The following is a 20,434-nucleotide window of genomic DNA, read 5'->3' as shown; positions in this document are numbered from 1 at the left end:
ATGTTATCTTTTTGCTGTTGCATCTTTATGGTTCTGCTCTATTTAATTGTCTGCTTTGTTTAGTGGTTTTTCCCTAAATGTATCTAGGCTGTCTTTCAGTATTCTTTGCAGCGCTGGCTTGGTGATCACGAAGTTTTTCAGCTGTTCTTTGTCATGGAAGTATCTTATTTCTCCATCAATTTTGAAGGACAGTTTTGCAGGGTACATCAGCCTAGGTTGGAAATCATTTTGCTTTAGGATCTGGAATACTTCACTCCATTCTCTTCTTGAGTTTATTGTTTGTGCTGAGAAGTCTGCTGTTATTCTGATAGGTTTTCCTTTATAGGTGATCTGTCTTTTCTCTCTGACAGCTTTTAATATTCTATTTTTTCATTCGATTTCTGGGATATTCATTATTATATGTCTGGGTGTAGATTTATTTTGGTTATGGCTATTTGGAGTTCTATATGCTTCACTGATCTTGATATCAGTTTCTAATCTCATGTTTGGGAAGTTTTCAGCTATTACTTCTCTAAATATACTCTTGACATCCTTTATGTTGTCCCCTTCTTTTTCATTTATCCCTATCAACCTTATATTGTTCCGCTTTGCATCATGTTGCAGGTGTTGAATTGTTATTTCCTGATTTCTTGTTATTTTTAAAAGATCTTTCCTTTCCTGTTCGCTAGCTGCAATCTTGTCTTCGAGGTCTGAGATTCTATCTTCACATTCATTGAGGCGGTTTTTACAACTTTCAATGGAGTTTTTTATTTCCTGTGTATCTCTTTGCATCTCTGCTTTATGTATTCTGTTTGTTTCTTATATTGTTCATCCAGGGATTCTATCTTTTTTAGGTCCTCCAATTTTTAACTGTGTCTTCTTTAGATATATTCATCATCTCCTTCATTTATCATTTCTGCTTTTACCTGAGAGATTATTTCTAATTTGAATTCCTTTAAGGTTTCCCAGAGTTGCTTCTTTATTTCAGTTACTATTATTTCAGGTATTTCAGGTATGTGGAATGTGTTTTCTTCTATGCATGTGGTTCCTAGGCTTTCTTGGGTTGGGCTGCATGTTTGATGTTGCATTTTGGTCTTTCGTTTTGTTATTTTCCTATATTTTAGAGCTTCAAGTGTTGTTCCAAGTAAGGGAGAGAGTTCCCCCAGACTGTGTCTAGGCCTGACTGGCTGGGCCCGCAGGGAACCGCAGCCTGGCCCCCAGGTGAGGAAGAGTGTTCCCCAAGACTGGGACTGGATTCCTGGGGCAGGATTCTGTGCCTAGGCCCCACTTGCTGGTCCTGGCAGGAAACCGTGCACTGGTCCCCAGGCGACAAAGAGAGTTCCCCCAGACTAGGGCGGGATTCCTTGCCTAAGCCCCACTTGCTGGTCCCAGCAAGAAACCGCGCACTGGTCCCCAGGCGACAAAGAGAGTTCCCTCAGACTGGGGCGGAATTCTGTGCCTACCCGACTCATTGGCCCCGGCAGAAAACCACAGGCTGGTCCCCAGGCAACAAAGAGAGTTCCCCCAGACTGGGGCGGGATTCCTGGGGCAGGATTCCATGCCTAGGCCCCACTCGCTGGTCCTGCCAGGGAACTGCGCCCTGGTCCCCAGGCAACAAAGGGATTTCCCCCAGACTGGGGCAGGATTCCGTGCCTAGGCCCCCTTGCTGGTCCAGGCAAAAACCCAAATTCTAGTTGTAAAGACAACATTTTCTAAAGACCCTTCCACCTCCAAACTAAGGCTTGGTTTAGACCTGAATATTTTTCTTTCATCAATTTCTTTTCTAAGTTTCTTATAAGATTAAATTCTCTGAGAGATCATTGACCTTCTGAGAAGAACAAGGGAGACACTGTCTATGCTGTCCTTTCTAATCCTTTTCCAAACACAATTTTACTCTTTAGTCCCAAAGGACTTAAATATATTCTGTAATGTATTCATTTAACCCGAGTTACAGTTGGACTGCTTCCATGTGCCTAATATGGAAGTTGTTTGAGATACATGGATAAATTTAAAAAGCTATTCTGAGTTGTACACTATGGTGTAAGCCTGTAATCCCAGCTACTTGAGTGACCGAGACAAAAGGATCACAAATTCCAGGCCAACTTTTACAAGTTAGCCAGACCTTGTCTCAAAAATAAGAATGGACTAGCACTCCTGGGTTCAGTCCTCCATTGGGGTGGGTAGTTTGATCTGCCTTCAGAAGCAATGCCACAAGTGCTATAATTTAGGGAATGTTATTTCCTTTTTAACAGATTCAGGAATTGAAGCTCAGAAAACTTAAGTGAAATTTCCAAGGTGTCTGAGCTGAGATACAACCTACGCCATTGGCTCCCAGAATGAGTGGATAGATGAATGGATGAATGGATCAGTCAGTCTCTCATGCTTTCTCTCATGCTTAGTAGTGAAAATTGGAACCAGGGTGTTTTCCTGAGCTATATCTCCACCCATTTTTTAATTTTTTATTTTGAGATAGTTTGCCCAGGCTAGGCTCAGACTTAGATTTTCCTGCCCGAGCCTCCCAGAATTATAGGCATATACCACCATGTCTAATCCCTAGAAGAATCTCTCTTGGTAACCATGCTCTTTTGTCTTGATTTTTTTCCACAGTGCTGAGGATCAAGCAGGGCTTGATGTTCTAGCTCGTGTTCTAACACTGAGCTACCCGTGCCTCAGCCCTTACGTGCAATAATTATTTTTTTCAAAGCAGCACTTTTTACCTCTTAGCTTATTGAGTCTGTGCAGATTATTGGTCACATAAAGCCTCACTCCATAAAGCTCCCTAGCCATTTCTTTGATGGAGCCATCATTGAAACAGTTATATGGCTGTAAGTTTACCAAAGTTCTCTTTGGAAAACAAAAGTGTAGGATATGCAGAGTGGCAGTACCATTAGTTGTCTCTGATTACTGTGTGTGACTTTGCTTTTCTTCTCTACACAATGTCTTTGGTATAATTAACACATGCTAATTTTGCGTGTGTTATCTCTGTAAGGGATTTGCATGTGTGTGGTCATGCAAGTATTTGGTGGTAGACAGGGCTACTCTCCAGAGTTGTCCATGAGGTTCTCTTCTAAAGGCCCCCTTCTGCTTGGCACCACCTAGGTCATCAAGAAGAAGCTGGTGGAATCTGTGAAGGCACTGCAGAAGCAGTATGTGTCCCTGGACACAGCAGTGACAAGTGAAGATGGAGATGCCAACATCATGTGCAGTGCCCTAGAAGCTGTATTTATCCATGGCCTGCATGCCAAGCACATCCGTACAGAGTCTGGAGGAAAATGGAAGAAAAGTACACACCAGAAACCTCTGCCTCAGCCTGTCTTCTGGTCCCTCCTGAAAGCTGTCACCCACAAGTGAGATCAGCAGAGAGGTTTTGTTGGGGGATGACCTTGCAAGTGTGGGGCCACTGGCTGTTTCTCCCTAGCTGTGTGGACAACAACAGAAGCTGGCTCTAGTACAGAGATGGGTAAGGTGGAGCTGGAGCGTCTTGTAAAAAGGACTGTCTCCAGAACACACTTCCCAGACAGCCAGTTGACCCAGGACCCTTAGCTCTCAGGCAGCTCCACAGCCCAGGGTTAGTGAGCTTTGGACCAGTTTAGCAGAGTGAGGTAGATTCTGTGTGGCCTGCAAGGCCTGAAATATTTGCTCTCTAGCCCTGGACAGAAAGTTTTTACTGACCCTGCCTTTGGCTGTTTGAACATTTGTATTCTCAGTATTATAGTGAGGCAATGTACTTTGTTTTTCAACCAGAGTGGAGTTCAGGTAGACCCTCTTGAATGTCCACTGAGACCCTTGTCTTTGACCTTGCCCCCAGCTACCTAGGCTTTTAAAAAGTAGCTGGCATCATGCCCTAAGGGCTGTTAAATGGCACCTTCAACCCAAAGGTGCCTTGTCAGTCTCTGACCTCTCCTTGCATACCCATGGTCATAACCATAACCCATCACAGATCCTTGCTTTTGTCCTAGACAGCAGTGGCTTTTTAATTGTCCCCTTACCTCAGTGTCTGCCTGAGTCAGCCTCTCACATTCACTGAGCTTCAGCAGCTCCCAGGGAGAATGGGCTACACTACCCCCAGACCCATGCACAGGCCTCATAGGTACAGACTGGTACTCAGTGTCAGCCAGAGAGATTCCAGGTCTAGGTCTGGAGCTCATACGGAGCATCTTCCCTCCTGTGTGCTATTGGCTGTGGTCAGATCACCAAGTCAGCAAATTGGGGCCCCTAAGTCTGAATCCTGATAAATTTCCTAGGGGCTTCTGCTGCACCACCAGACGGGAGGGATCTTTACCTACTGGCTCATTCAATTTGATATTTAAGAGCCTCTACGTTTGGCTTTGCAACTGAAATAGCCCTTTCCCCCTGTTTGTGATTAGAGCACTCCCCACTGTTATTACAGACTTGTTGTTTTCCTACCCTTAATGCTTTTTTTTTCTATTAGTCTATTTTGCCTGGGAATCATACCATACCACATCCTCATATGCAAGATAGAACCTGGGGCTTTCACAGTGAACTGTATCTTCAGTCTTCTTCTTCTTTTTTTTTTTTTTTTTTTTTTTTGAGACACAGGGTATTGCTATATAGTCTAAGCTGGCATTGGACTCACAGTGTAGTCCAGGTTGCTCTTGAACTTGCAGCAATCCTCCTGTCTCAGCCTCCTGAGTGCTGGGATTACAGGAGCATGCCAGCATGTCCGGCTACTCGGTCCATTTGTTTTTTTTGTTCCCCCAACCTTGCTATTCTCTAATTTTTATTTTGAGACAAGGTCTTGCTGAGTCACTCAGTTTCAACTGTCAATTTAATTGTCGGTTTCAAAGGTGACATTCCTCCTGCCTCAGCCTCCCACAGTGTTAAGGTTACAAGTGTACACCACCACACCTGGCTCATTTTTGGTTCTTAAAAACCCTTAGGGCACAGTTCAAATGCTATGCTTTCTGTGGCATTTTCCATATGAAGTGATGACCCAATCTCTTACACCATCTCCACCAAGAAAAAAGTTGACTTCATGGGCCCTTGAATAGCAGTAGTATGGGCTTGGGAGTGTGGCTCAGTGGTGGAACACTTACTTAACATGCTGAAGGCCATAGCTTCCTCTCCAGAAACACACACAGAAGAAAGGCCCCTACCTGGAATCAGCATAGGGATCATGTTTCTATTCGTAGCTTCCCAGCTCTAAAATCTTGGATTCGACACACATATCTTGATCAGCAGATGATGGCAGTGATAGGAGGGGGTTGTAATGAACACGACAATATTCCTTCATGACACTAACCTCAAGACATTGGAGGTTATAGTTTAATATCTCTATACTTCCCTTGAAATACCATTATCAAGGAATTTTTCACGCCTGCACATATCTACCATTGTTACCAGTGATTCTTGCTAACTAGTTTCTCAGTGATCTAAGGCAGTTTCTCAAGCAAGTCTGCTCTGCCCTCCCAGACACATCATCTCGGACCTAGAGCACCTGGCCTTTGTCAACACGGACGTGGGCCGCTGCCGGGCCTGGCTGCGGCTTGCCCTCAATGATGGCTTGATGGAGTGCTACCTGAAGCTGCTCCTCCAGGAGCAGATGAGACTGTGCGAGTACTACCAGCCCACAGCCCTACTGCGTGATGCCGAGGAGGGCGAGTTCCTCCTGAGCTTCCTGCAGGGTCTCACATCCTTGTCCTTCGAGCTCTCCTACAAGTCTGCTATCCTAAATGAGTGGACACTCACCCCGCTAGCCCTCTCCGGGCTTTGCCCACTCTCAGAGCTTGAGCCTCTCCCTACCTCTAGTATAGAATTCCAGCGTAAGGAGTCTCTGGATTCCATTTCCCACTCCTCAGGCTCAGAGGACATCGAAGTCCAGCACTCAGGCCATAAGATCCGGCAGAACAGGAAGCTCACAGCCTCATCACTCAGCCTGGACACAGCCACTTCCTCGCAGATGTCATGCAGCCCAAACTCTGATAGCTGCCTGCTCCAAGAGAATGGCTCGAAGAGTCCGGGCCGCTCTGAGGAGCCCATGTCCTACGACTCAGATCTGGGAACAGCAAATGCTGATGATTCTGACCAGTCCCTGCAAGAGTGAGTGCCCCTCTCCAGCTCGCCCATCCTCCCTTCACATCTTTTCTCTTTTCTTTCCTTCTTCCTATGCATGTGACTGTCACTGAACTCCACTGGGTCTAGAGTCAAAGCAAACGTGTTCAAGCCAGGGTTTGGAACTTCTGGGAGCTGTGACAGGAACAGGGTACAGTGGGTGGATGTGGAAGGGCTCAGGCCTGGTAAAGCTCCTGCTGTATCCCACATGACCCTGAATAAGTCAGTTCCCGAGCTTCCCTGTTCATCCTTTCCCCCCTTGTATATTCTTCCAAAGTCTGTAAGTGCATCTGTGACAAATACCAATATACACACACATTTTTAACCTTTCTTATTTCTTACCCTCCCCTTTCCATAAAAGGTTGTATGTGTACGTTGTCTAGACTTCATTTTGGAGGAAATCTTTGTATATCAGAGGATCTTTATTTTTTTTTCTGTTGTATATGTCTCTGTTACAGCATTGTGTCTTAGTTTATTTGAGCAGACATATTTAATGGGCATTGGAGTTCATTGTTTGCATTGCTTATGCATTGTTTGCATAAATAACCTTTTATATGTGGCCTTTTAATTTTATGTAAGTGTCTCAGTTCAGTAAACTCCCAGAAGCAAAATTGCTGAGCCAACACATAGATGACTAATTTTAGACACTGCCTATTTATATGATGCAAAGAATGCACCCATGTCTTCTTAGCCTTGCCAGTAAGAAGTGCTACCAAACTTTGTCTGTTTGCTTTAATGGGTGAAAAGCAATGAGCTTTGTTGCAGCCTTCTCAGTTGAACTCTTGATCCATCTGCTTGTGTCTTTTTCCCCTTATGCTGCACCTTCACCCTCCCTGGGTCCCAGTGCTTGCACAGTTCCCACCCAGAGTGGGACCAGCACTGGACGAGGTGCCATGTGGACTGTAGACCTGCTCTCCAGACCTGTTGCACCACTGGTAAGGCCACTCATGTCAGGGAGATTGCTGAAGCCCAGTCTATTGCCCTTTAAACTAGAGATGCCTTATTGGGCTGACTGAGAGGCAAATCAGATGCCTTGTGAGCACATACTTAAGAGTGTCTGCTAACTCCAGAGGTGGCTCTGAGCCTTGGGCCAGGGAAGCAGCATCTTCAGCTGTTGGTTGGAACAATGGAGATGGTAGGCATGCTGGGCCCATGGTGTGACCAGGTTTGCTGTCTTATCCGGCCCTTGGTGTGTTTTCATCTCCTTCACAGACCACCAGCTTCTCTGTCATGTGCACCTTTATCTTTATGAGCCTTGTGCCTGGAAAAGTCCAGTGTTAAGTCACTGAAGCAGTAGTCCCCCACCCTGCGTGAGAAGCATTGCCCTGAGTTTTAGGGGGAGCTGGAGAGATGAGAGTCAGGATGTGTGCAAGCTGATGAGCACTGGACAGTGTGGACAGCTCACAGACATTAAACACCATACACACAAACACAGGTCCAGCGCCGTGTCTCTTAGAGAGGAGCTTTGAAGTTAGTCTTTGAATAGAGGCAGAAATTAGCATTTCTTGAAGTATGTATTTTAAGTGCAGGGGTTCTCACCACCACCTAAACTTCATTATTATTATCAGACTAGTTAAATATTTATAATTTAAAACTGCATACTCTGTGCTTGTTAGAAATGTAAAATCAACACCTAAACCTGTAATCCCAGCACTCTATGAGGCTGAGGTAGGAAGATCACCAAGTTCAAATCCAGCCTGGGAAATTTAGTGAAACACTTTCAAAATAAAAAATTTTAGGGCTGGGGATTTAGCTCAGCGGCATAAGCACCTGCCTTGCAAGTGCTCAGTCAAGAGTTCGATCCCTGGTACTGACAAAAAATTTTAAAAATGAATAAAAAATTTTAAAGAGGTCTAGGGATGTAGGTCAGTGTGAAGGTTCTGGGTTCAGCCCCTGCAAATTAACCATAAAATACAAAACAACATTCAAAATTAACTGTATTAACCAGGCATGGTAGCATACACGGTAACCTCAGCACTCAGGAGGCTGAGGCAGGAAGAGCAAGAGTTCAAATCAGCCAGAGCTATACAGTTCAAAGCTAGCCTGGACTACATAGGAAGACCTGTCTCAAACACCACCCATAAAATAAAAGTAAATTTTAAATATATATATACACATACATTCATACCCACAGGGTTCTTTTTTTTCCCAGAAACTAAATTGTGCTTTGCTGGATGGTCAGAACCCTGACTGCCCTTGAGTATGGGTTAGGGTTGTCACCAGGGAGCTGAAGTACGGTCCAGGGGACTCAGGAGCCACGCTGCTAGGTTGTCCATTCTCCAGCTTTCTGACATAATGTCCTTCCCTGTAACATGAGGCTAAGAATTCTTCAAAGACACAGAGTTGAGTCATGATGTGAAGTGCTAAGGAGAGTCACCAAGAACACAATGAGATCATTTTGCCATTAGGTATCTGGGATGTTAGCTGTCCCACCACTTGTCACTGTGTGCAGCTGCAGGACCGCTGGAGCTTAATGTTCAGCGTGAAGCCTTCTCATGGGTGATGTCATGTGCAGCCTCCTGGGCCTGCAGAGCAGCTCCAGGCCTCACCAGCACCAGGACCAAGTGGTTGGAGCCTATAGCCCAGCGCACTGGTTCTCAGACCAGGCTTTGGTTACTGCAGACACACATGAGCACACGTGTACAGGTGCATGCCTGACATGCTGCCTTCAGACTGTTTACTAAATGGAAGCACGTTTTATTTTATTTCTAAGTCTTTTTTTTTTTTAATTGGTACCAGGGATCGAACTCATGACCACTTGCTTGGAAGGCAGGTGCTTATGCCGCTGAGCTAAATCCCCAGCCCCTTATTTCTAAATCTTATTTTAAAGAGAAAATAAAACAAAATGTCAAAACAAGATAATAGAGTAACAGTAGTTACTACAGTGCATATTGTTATCTTTAGCACATAAAATATAGGCATGAAAAATTGTCCAAAGTTAGCCTAAACCTTTCTTTTCAATAAACTATCATAACTATCTTGTATAAGTTATTTTGTTTTTGTTTTTTGTTTGTTTTTGCCTTCTTTTCTCCTTTCCCTCATCCCAGTTTCTCTTTCCTTTTGAACAATTTTGGAAGCACATTTTAAATTTTTGAATAAGGTCTTTGGAAATTCGAGCCTTAAGCCACATAAAAGGGGAAGGACTATGGCCATTTCAAAATTCTTGAAAACTTTCCTTTTTAGTTTACATTCAAAATCTGAGTTTTAGCTTGCATTGTTTCCACTTTATGAGTGTATCTTATTTTCTGTAGGCCTGAAGACTACTCCTGATTCTGGTGAAACTCTGTAAACTTGATTTCACCTTCACCTTGGTGTTGGTTTAATGGAAACTAATTTTTTTTACAAGCTTGCTACTGTCTGATGGCATTTACTTAGGCATCGTCATTTATTCTAACACTGTCATTTAGTTATTAAACTCTCTTTCATAGCCAGTTCAGTGGAATATGCCTCTAACCCAGTTACCTGGGAGGCTAAGGTAGGAGGTTCGAAAGCTCAAAGCCAGTCTAAGTAACTTAGCAAGACCCTGTCTCAAAGTTAAAAATAAGGGCTGGGCATGTAGCCTTTGGGTTCAATCCCTAGTACTGCTAAAAAGTTTCATATAGATTAAGATTCATTAACGTAAGTGTCTTGTCTTTGTAATGCTAGTGAGTATTTCCACACTTTGGCTTTTTCCTCTGTATTTTTATATTTCTGTGTGGCATCTAAGCCATCTAATCAGTGGTAAAAGTAGCCAGCATACCATCAAGGGGAAGGCTGTGTCTGAGACACAGCCCTGAGCATCTGCCTATATTACCTCATATGATCTTAGTCACAGTCCTGAGAGGTAGTGCTGCTACTATTCCTGCTTTACAAATAAGAGCAGCCCATAAACTGCAAAGCCTGGGGTGGGGTACAGAGTAGTATGTAGGGTGCAGCCAGGTAGAAGTAGGGCCCATCCTGTTCACCCACCACCCCTTGCCCCATGCCCACAAGGCGCCAGACTCAAAGGGGTCACTATGAGAAACAGCCTGCCTGACTCGTCCAGGTGGCCCCATTCTGTCCCTAAAGTTTGAATGTGCACAGTAGTTGGCAGATGTTCTCCTCTCCACCTGTGTGAGTGAGGTCTTTGTTTCCAGAACTTATTTCCCATCCCTGCAAGTTGCACTCCTAGATTTTTGTTCATCTGTTTTTAGAGCAAATACTAGCACCTACCTGCCTCCCCCATAACTATTCCTTTCTCTGATTACTCACTTATTTCTTTTATCAAGACAGGATTGATACACCATTAGATTCACCATTTGTGCCAGGAGTAGTGGCACACACCTGTAATCGTGGCACTTGGAGAGGCTGAAGCAGGAGGAGTGCTGCAAGTTTGAGGCCAGCTTTGGCTACATAGTGAGCTAAGATCTTGCTGAGTGTGGTGGCACATGCCTGTGATTCCAGCACTCAGGAGGCTGAGGAAGAAGGATGGCCATGAGTTCCAGGCCAGCCAGGGCTACACAACAAGTCTCTGTCTCAAGAAACAATAACCAAGCCAGGCATAGTGGCACACTCTTGTAATCTAAGTTTTCAGGAGGCTGCGGATCATTACAAGTTTGAGACTAGTCTGGGCTACAAAGTGAGCCCAAGGCCAGCCTGAACTGCATAGTGAGACCCTGTCTCAAAAAGACAAAAATAAAAAATAAACCATAACCAAAAAAAAAAAAAAATTCACCTCTTTTTGGTTTTTGTTTTTTATTTTGGTTTGGGGTGAGTTTGTGACAAGGTCTTGCTATATGACAAGGCAGGCCTTGAACTCATGGCAGTCCTGCCTTAGCCTCCTAAGTGCTAGGATCATAGTTGTGCACCACTGTGCCTGGCAAAAATTTCACCATTTATAAAAGTGTTAATGAAGTGGTACAGGCCTAGGGATGTAGCTCAGCAGCACAGCACCTGCCTGGCAAGTACGAGTTCGTGAGTTGGATTCCCAGTACCAAAAGAGTAAAATAAATAAAGTGGCACTTAGTATATTCACAAGATTGCAGTATCATTACCATTAATTCAAGAATATTTTCTTTTATTTTTTTAAATTCAAGAATATTTTCATCATCCCATAAGGAAACCCCTTACCATCAGCTGTGGATTTTCAGTTATTCCATATAAATGGAATCATATAAAACGTGGCCTTTTGTGGCTGGTGTCAGCACCAAATGTAATGTTTTTAAGAGTCACTCATGTTATAATGAGTCACAGCTGAATATTATTCCTTTGTGTGGCTCTGCCACACTGTGTCCACTCGTCAGTTGACAGTTAATTTTTCCTCATGTTTTTTGCTGTTATGAGTAATTTTTCTGTGAACATTTATGTCTAAGTTTTCAGGTGGACACATGTAATTCTCTTAGGAATTGTGTAAAGTAGCAACTCTGTGTTTAACCCTTAAGCGACTACCAAACTTCCCTAAAACGGCCGCTCGCACCCTCACCGTCTGTCTGTGAGAGTAGCTCTGTCACTGTAGTGGCAGCCGTCCTGGCGGGTTCAGATTGGTTTGCATCCACCACGGCCACTGACCTCGAGATCTCTTCATGTACTTTTTCCTTCGTTTTTTTCCCATGTATTTGTTGACCACTTGTACATATTCTTCAGAGAAGTCTTCAAATCCTTTGCGCATTTTAAAATTTGGGGTTTTTTTATTGTTGAATTGTAAGACTTCTTTATACATTGTGGATATAGGATTGTGATTTCCAAATACTTTCCTCCATTCTTTGGGTTATTATTTCACTTTTCTTTTCCCAATACTCAGAGTCAAACCCAGAACTTTGTACAACTGATAAATTACACCTATGGTCCCTCAGTTTGTTCATTTTGGTAAAGTCTAGTTTATCAGTTTTGTACTGGTTGCTTATGGTTTTAGATGTCATGTTTAAGAAACCACTGCCTAATCCAAAGACTTGAAATTTATAATATATTTTCTTCTAAGAGTTTGGAGTTTTAACTATTACAGTTAGGTCTTTGGTGGATGTTAAGTTAATTTTTGTATATGTGACCATTTATCCGTCCACCATTTGTTGAAAACACTGTTCTTTCCCCACTGAATGTCTGCCATCCCTGCTGAAAGTCACTTGCTCATAAAAGTATAGGTTTGTCACATATTCTTGGCTACAGATGATGCTTGGGGTTAGGTAAAAGCAGAGCTGAATAGAAGCAAGCAGGTAAACAACTTGTGTTCTGAAATCTTCCTTCCCTCAGCCTGTGTGAGGGAAGCTTAACGTGCCTTCTGGCTCCAGTGGAAGCCATTAGGTCTGCTGCACATTGTCGTTGGGTGCTGAGCAGCCTTTTTGCTTTCTGAACCTGCGTTTGTCCGTGCCTTACTCCAGTGGTTTTCTAAGCAGAAGAGGAAACAGCAAGTGAGTTTATTTTAGAAAGAGAACCTGGATTCCCGGAAACCTTGGGAGGGGGAGTGGAGGGGGTGGAGCATTGCTGGCCAGGGCACATTCCAGAAGGCCCAGAAGTATTTCTGTGCAGTGTGTGCTGTGTGTCTAAAGGCAGTGAACGTTGGTTCCCTGGGGCCCCAGGTAGTGCCTCTGAGGGAACAAGGAGTGGCTGTGCCACCAAGAACATAAGTAGTACCTAGCTGAGCACACTTGTGCACACCCTCCTGTATCCCTAGGGAAGGCAGTGACCCCATGTCTAGTCCAGCTCTGAGGGGCACAAGCTCTGGGACCTCAGGCTAGACCTACTATCTCCATACTGTCCCACAGACAGAGTCCTCACATCATCCATCCCTGTCCCAGGAGCAGTTGGTTCCTGGGTACTCCACTGCTGGAGACCCTCTTTGAGAACCCCATCTTTTTTTAGACTCTGCATCAGATGACGCTGGGAAACCACTGCCCACACAGCCCTTTGTTCACCCAGGCAGATGCCTGAGTAAGCCTGTTTTAAGATGCAGTCAGTCCCCACTCACATGTGCCACCTGGGCATTTCTCTGAGGCCTGGGCTCTAGCACTGTGCCTGAGTCCTGGCCAACCACATGGGAGGGAGGGAGGGCAGGAGGGTGATGGCGGGAGTGTTGGACAGTTTGTGCTTCTTAATCACAAGCAGCATTTTTCTATTCTTAACGCTGCCCCAGTAGCCTTGCACATTCTGGCCATTAACTTTTCATACAGGTTTCTCTGTTTGAAAACTTCTAGGGTGTTGTCAGAATTGAGCAAAGCCCAGGTCAACTCTGTGCCAACCTGTGGACCAAGCCAAGAGTCAGAGATAGCCATACTCCAGGCCCCACTATCCTTCCATGACCTGGCCATCAGCACACACCTGCTCTCAGATATGCCCGCAGAGTCTCTTCCTGACTGCACATCCTCTAGGACCCCAGGAGGTGACTACGAGCAGGAGCCGCTGCCCCAGGCACTTGGCACCCCACATGTGAAACAGCCAGTCATTGCCCAAGCCTGTCCTGCAGGAAGCACTTCAGGCCAGCAGCCTTCTGATCCTGGGAGAGAGGTGAGCGGAACTGTTGGCCAAGGGAGCAGCCTGCAGAAGGCCCTGGAGGATCGAAGATTGGGGCTGAAGCTTGTGGTTCCCTCCCCCACCAGTCCGGTGAGTGGCTAGGCTGTTGGGGTGGGGGCGGGGATCCTGGGAAAATGTTGGAGCTGTGGTGGGGCTCCAGCTCATGACCTGAGCAGTCACTGCCTTCCCCATATCATTTTCTGTGGCAATAATGTCCATCATCTATGGATGAACTTGTAAGTCTTCACTGCCTTGCCCTTGAGCCTTAGGGAGCTTCCAGATCATTACTCAAGGTGGAACAACAGCCATCAAATAAATGGAAAGGCGCACCTGCTCCCCCTTTAAACAGCATTACCAAGGTGTGATTCACATACATGCGATCACTTCATTAGAATATAGTTCAGTGGTTTTCTGTAAATTCGTAAGATTATGTAGCCATCCCCACAGTCACAGAGTGCTTTGTTTTGTTTTTTGTTTTCTGTTTTGAGACAGGATCTTCCTATCTAGTTCATGCTGGCCTTGAACTCACTATATAAGCCAGGTTGGCTCACAGTGATCCTCCTGCCTCAGCCTCTCAAGTGCTGAGATTACAGGCATGCACCACCGAGCCTGGCTTTCCCACTAGTTATTTATGTCTCCACATCCTCTCCAGTTAATATTAGCTAGGGTTTTTTTTTTTTTTTAAATGATCACAGCTATCCTAGTGGTTAAGAAATGCGGCTGACCAGAGTTTAATCTGCATGGCCCTGGTACACAAAGACATTGATGCTTTTCATTTGCTTGTTGGCCTTTTGCTGTTCTTTAAGGAAGAGTCTGTTCAGTTCATCACCCCATTCTTAAGGGTGGTGCTGTGTGGTTTCTGCATTGACTTGTACTGGCTCTTTATAAATCACAGATACACGGCTTTTATTGGAAGGAAGGAGCGGGATTCCAGCATGATTTGCCTTTAAGTTTTTTAATGAAATTTTTCATTGAATATAAGCTGTTAATTTTCATAATGTTCTGTTTATCAATCATTTTGTTTATGATTTCCCTAGGTTGTGTGTGTGTGTGTGTGTGTGTGTGTGTGTGTGTGTGTGTGGTGCTATTTAAGAAATCTCTGTTTACTCCAAGGCTTTGGCATTACTTTCTAGTGTTTCCTGGTAGAAGCTTTAGTAATTTACCATTCACAATGAGGGTTCTAATCCTTACAGGATTAACTTTTGTGTATGGAATAAGATAGGAAGCAAGGTTCATGTTGTTCCACATGGTTATCTACTTGACCTAGCACCATGCATTGAATATGATCATGGAAATCACGAAACTGTGAGTCCAAATCTGTATTTGTTTATCCTGCAGGTGGCTTTAGGAAGATGAGTGTTATGGGATCCTGAAGGTTGTGGCCAGTAGCTGGCTTTATCCAGAGGCACAGGATATCTCATTGGCCCTGCCGAGGACCTGGCCTCTGCTTTGCAGGCTCAGATATGTCTGCCAAGGGCCCAGACCTGAAGGGACAACTACAGACTTGGTGACAGAGCCCCTCCCCTGCCCACTGACTGACCTGTAGCCTCCTTGCAACTCCCTGAACAAAGCAAATGCTTCTTCCCTCTCCAACAGCATTTTCCTGACTTGCCCCTGATCCTCACTCTGGTCTCAGCTTCCACTATACTTTGTTTTTGACAGTTACCACTATGTGCCTATTTTCTGTGTTGATCCCTAGAACATTAGCCCCTGACACAGGGCTGTGCCTGTTGACTTCTGTATCATCAGGTCTGAGCCCTGTACCTGGGGGAGTGGCCACCATTCATGGTTCTTGTCTGTCTCCAAATGTGAATGTGCAAGTCTCCTTGGAGCAGTGCACTCTCAGGGATCTGGGCTGGTCAGAGTGGTCTGGGGAGCATGGAATCAAAGAACCTGGTGCTCAGTCCAGTGTGAAAGCCCCCAGTTCTCCCCCTTCTTGTCTCAGAGGCTCTGTGGGTTCCTCCATTGTGTCACTTCGTAGGTGGGCACTGGCCAACACTGTGTAGCTGACCTATGCCCAGGGCCTTGTGGGGCCCCTGCCTATGGACAATGCTGGGATTCCCTGTGTGTCGTGCCCTGTGTGTCTGTTCCTGTGGTGCTCATTGTTCTATGCTCCTGTCACTTAGTCACATGCTTTTGATCTGATATGATGTTGGGGTCACTTTCCAGCTTGATAGCCCTGAAAGCAATTCAGTCCTTCTGTTAAAAGTGTTTTTTTTTTTTAATTCCTGCAACACAAAGCATGATGGTGACCAAGCACCATGATTGGTATTAGGGAGAGAGTTGCAACAGGACAGACAAAAGCCCTGCCCCTTGGACTAGACTGGTGATGATTCACATCATGATTGCATTTGTGCTGAGAAGAATGGGCACGAGCAGCAGGTGACTCTGTAATGTGTACCTTATCAATGACCTTATCAAGAACTGCCTGCCTGTAGAATAGGGTCTTCTGCAGTTGTGGGTATGGGAAGTCCCCTTGCCTGGGTGGAAAGTCCTTTAGAAAGCAGTCTAGAGACCTGACCCACCTCTGAGACTTGATTGTTGTACACAGCAGAGTGATACTGGGGTAGCTGATGGTGGTGTTCCTCTGTCCTGGGTTCTAGTAGCAGGTGCCACTCTAGAGCAAGTTTTGGATCAGTGTTCAAGGCGCAGAGAGCTGGCCAGATAATGGTCCTGAGCAAGCAGACCTACAAGAATTACAGAAAAAGAGTGAGACTGGAAACTGCACACATTCTCAGTTCCCTCCTACTGCACTCACAGCAGGGCGCCCCAGCCCTCACTCCTGCGAGCTGCTTCCACTACCTTCTGGTTGCTGACAGAGGCAAAGGTCATCTCCAGAGAACCATTTCCCAGAGGCTGCTCTGGCCCATGGACTGTGTCTCACATTTCCTAATGGTCTCCAGTCCCCAGAGAAGAGAGAAGCCCTTTCTATTCCTAATTGTAAAATTCATACATCTCTGTCCTCCCAGTTCCTGACTCAGCCACGTCTGTTATTTCATCCTTTTTCTTGAGGAGTTCTCCTGAGTCTTGACCCCATGGCTGATTGTCTAGTCCCTGGCAGAAAGAACCACCTGCCAATTCCGAGAACCTATGGAAGAAGCTCCCCCAAGTACCTGCCTCTTGACTTAGTTTTGTGTCATCTGAATGACGAGTAAACCAACCCTTCCAAGAGCCCCAGTCCAGCTCCTCTCCTCTGCTACAGAAACACAAAGAGCAGTCTTGATTAAAGCTTGGAAATAGCACCATGAGGGTGAGGCTGGACTGATCTTACTCTTTACTCATTTTCTTCTTGCAGACAACCACTCTGGGCAGCCCAACCAGCTTCCTGCCTCTGGTCTCCCGTGTGTAGGCACAGAAAGGCAGAGAGTAGTAAGGTAGTGGAGGAAAAAAGCTGACTGACCCCAAGCCTCCCTGGTTTCCCTATCGGTGAGCAACTTGAGATACAGAACAGCACAGCAGAAGAGGGAGCAGAGGCAGCCAGTAAGGACTAAGCCCTGCCAGCCAAACCCTATAAGCAGAGTGTGGATGTCCACCTGCAGAGGGGCAAAGGTATACCCATCCTCACACCTTACCCCAAAATCTCTTAAAAGTGGGCCATCGGCCTACATGTAAGAGCTAAAATTATAAACTGCTTACCAGAATACATAGGAGTAAATCTTCATAATATTGTTTTTGGCAGTGATTTTTTTCAATGCAACACCAAGAGCAGACCAAAAAAATAAAATTTGATTTATTTCATCAAAATTAAATACTTCTGCTTCAGAAAGCAGCATTAAGAAAATGAAATGACAACTCACAGAGTAAGAGATTACTGTATTAGTAAATGGCATCGCTGATAAGGGCCCTGTACCTGCAATATGTAAAGATCCTTCACAATTTGTAGCTTCCTAAGGCAGCCAAGGCTATGTGCCATAAGCTGGGTGGCTTAAAACAGCAGAAACCGATTATTTGATGGCGGTAGATGCTGAGGTAGTGCCGTTGGTCACACCGAGCTCACCTTTGCTGAGAACCTGGCCTCTGCTTTGCAGGTACAGATACCTGACAGGACAGGGCTACTAACTTGGCAACCGAGTCACTCCCCTGCCCACTAAGTGACCTCTGGCCTCTCACAGCTCCCCAGACAAAACCAAGCACTTGCTTCCCCTCCAAGAGCAGGGTTGTTCCATCTGGAGATTCTAAGGAAGGGTCTGCCATGCCTTTCTCCTCTTTTCTAAGGTTGCTAGCTAACTTTAGCATTCCCAGCTGTGTCAGCATTACTCCAGCCCTCCCTCCCATCACATGCACTCTCCCTCTCTGTTTCTAACTTGGCATTCTGTGTATGTGTCATGGCTTGGCTCAAGAAGGTCTCCCAAAGATCTCATGTGCTCATAGGTGGGGCTTTTGGAAAGTGGTCAAATCATGGAGGCGACATAGCTGACTTGCTGTTGGGAGATGGATCTGGCTGGAAGAACTGGCTCACTTGGGGTATGGCTTGGAAGGGTAGATCTCTTTCCCCAGCTCCTCCCCCCACTCTCTGCTTCCTGGCCTCCATAATGTGAACCATTCCACCATGTTTCTGTGTTTAAGCCTGCCAAATCTGGACTGAAACTTTGAAACTATGAGCTAAAATACGCCTCTTCACCTTTTGGTTGCTAATGTCACTTATTTTGTCCCAGTAATGAGAAAAGTGACTATGGTATGTGTCTTATCTTTCCTTCTCTTCATACAAGAATGTCAGTCATATTGAGTTAAGAGCTCACCGTACTTAATTAGGCTCTCATCTTAATTAAATACATCTGCAAGAACTCTATTTCCAAATGAGGTACCCTGTATCTTTTTAGGGAGCATGATTCAGCCCTTAACGACTGAAAGATAATCCAATATTATGGATGCCAGTAGATTTTTCTTCAGTGAATGTGTACGGAGCACATGAAAAGATGTATCATCAGGGAAATGTATATCAAAGCCACAAGGGAATAGCACTTCACACCCGTTGGGATAACTAGAATCAGGAAACAGAATAGTGCATTACTAGTGGGAATGTAAAATGGTGCAGGCACCATGGGAAATAGACTGGTAGTTCCTCAAGGAAGAAACAGAGTAACCTCTGATAATGTAATTCCACTCCCAAGTATGTATGCAAGGAAAGAAAACATAAATCCTATGAAGAAAGAAGATAAAGACAGTCTGCTTTTAACTTTTAAAAAAGATCTTTGACTGTCTTTATCTTCTTTCTTCATAGGAAATCAAGAGCTGGATCTCAGAAGATGACTTCTACCGACCTCCCCAGGATCCCACTCCCAACAATGCTGGTGCCGCTTCTAAAGGATTCCTGGAGCCAAAGGCTGCTCTCCACCAGTGCTGTTCTCAAGGACCAAAAAAGAGCTGTTCCAATGGCACCCTGGACAAAATGTGCATGCATTCCCCAGGACACAGGAGCACCAGGGCAGCCCCAGTGCAGGAGCACAAGAACTTCTGGGTGGTACATCGGCGGCAAATGGGTAGGTGACTCCACAGGGTTCCTTCTGCAAGGACCATGCCTTTCGAAAAGTCCCGTTTGCATTTACCCAGCTGATGCCACATTCTCACAGAAAACTTCACCCCAGAACAGTGGTAGCAAACTTTTAGAGTTTTCAGTGATGCAACCAGCCTACTGTGGCACGCGTGCTGTAGCCTCACCACCATTGTCCTAGACCATGGTAATGTAATGTGTGCAGCACAATCATGCTTAGTGATTCAGAAAAACACTTTGAGAAAAGTTCTGTATTCTCCCAGTGTCCAAAACTGCCTGAAGAGGATAAAGATACTTCAGGTACTAAAATGAAAGTATTCTCCCTGGAGTTAGGTTACAAAATTTAAGATAACAAAGAAGTCTTGATGCCTTCAGGCTCAAAACAAACCCTACTCAGGTGTCTAGCATCTCCTTCCAGAGGTTTTTATCTCTGATTATTCCTTTAAAACTCTGGTAGGGCTTATCAGATCTATGGTGGATTTCTGTCCTGTGCATGGTACTTACAGTGAGATCAGCTTGATCTCTACACCCTGTGAAAGTCCAGAAAGCATTAAATAACTGTAACCTAATTTTTATGCATCCTCCAAATGAGCTTTCTTTTAAAACAAACATAACAGATGAGCATCAGCCCTCTCCTCATTTGCTGTGTGCAGTGATGCAGTAGAGAATGCTGGTTCATGGGCCCTGGCCTGGGAGTATGGGCAAAGCTCTGATTTCCATGTGGTTCCTTCTGAGTTTCTCTCTCAGCCATGACTATAGTAGTAACCATACAGGAAGTGTGTGATTTGTGGCTAGACCATCAGGCCCCCTGATGAGTAGAAAACTCCAGCCTCTGGGGCTACTCCAAGATGGGAGAGTATCATGTGTCCCTTTTACTCCCTGTTCATAGCCTTCTCTGGAGAGGAGGAAGTGTGGAGTGGTGCATGGCACATCGGCCAGAGAGGTACAACATCACCCACTCATTCATCAACAGAGTTACTGAGCGTTCTTGATGGACCCAGCACGGTTCTAGGTTCTCTGGACACAACAGGCAACAAAGCAGTTCCCTACCTTTGCAAGATTTACATTCTAGTAGAGGAGAGGAAATACAAAGAATGATAAGTACAGGTAGAGCATGGTCAGGTGATGATAACTGTGTGGACAGAAGCAGAGTACAACACAGAAGAGTGTAGTCCTGCTAGAGGGTGGCTACAGTGGCCCTCACAAGTCAGATGACACTGGAACAGAAGAAAGAAAGAGAGGGAGGCAAGAGGCAATCTGGGTATTTCAAGCAAGGAGAAATGCAAAGACCTTGTAGTGGAATATACGTGACAGACAGGGAGACGGGCACAATAGGACAGAGTCAGAACTGATCCTATAAGGGCATGTTGTGGCCAGGGGGGCATGGCAGGTTCTGCCTGTGTATTGAAGATAAAGCCTACAGGATTTGCT

General features: G+C 45.1%; 1 protein-coding gene across 6 annotated transcripts in view; it reads left to right on the top strand.

Annotated features, from left to right (window-relative positions):
• Positions 1-20,434, top strand: part of Plekhm1 (pleckstrin homology and RUN domain containing M1) — a 50,418-nt gene that overhangs the window by 17,771 nt on the left and 12,213 nt on the right. For 3 of the 6 annotated variants that reach the window (XM_063251759.1, XM_063251760.1, XM_063251761.1), the window contains exons 3-6: positions 3,079-3,326; positions 5,413-6,039; positions 13,173-13,602; positions 18,734-18,992. In XM_063251759.1, the coding sequence (XP_063107829.1) occupies positions 3,079-3,326; positions 5,413-6,039; positions 13,173-13,602; positions 18,734-18,992 (1,564 nt within the window). Of the gene's footprint in view, positions 1-3,078; positions 3,440-5,412; positions 6,040-13,172; positions 13,603-18,733; positions 18,993-20,434 lie in introns of those variants that run through there. The other 3 variants (XM_003465729.4, XM_063251762.1, XM_063251763.1) reach the window with 3 other exon arrangements.

Source organism: Cavia porcellus, unplaced genomic scaffold (genome assembly GCF_034190915.1).
Source record: "Cavia porcellus strain 051 isolate PalLab524CR breed Dunkin Hartley unplaced genomic scaffold, mCavPor4.1 scaffold_6, whole genome shotgun sequence".
In the NCBI taxonomy this organism is placed as follows: domain Eukaryota; kingdom Metazoa; phylum Chordata; class Mammalia; order Rodentia; family Caviidae; genus Cavia; species Cavia porcellus.
Note: the sequence above shows the minus strand (reverse complement) of the source record. Positions and strands in the feature narration are given on the sequence as shown.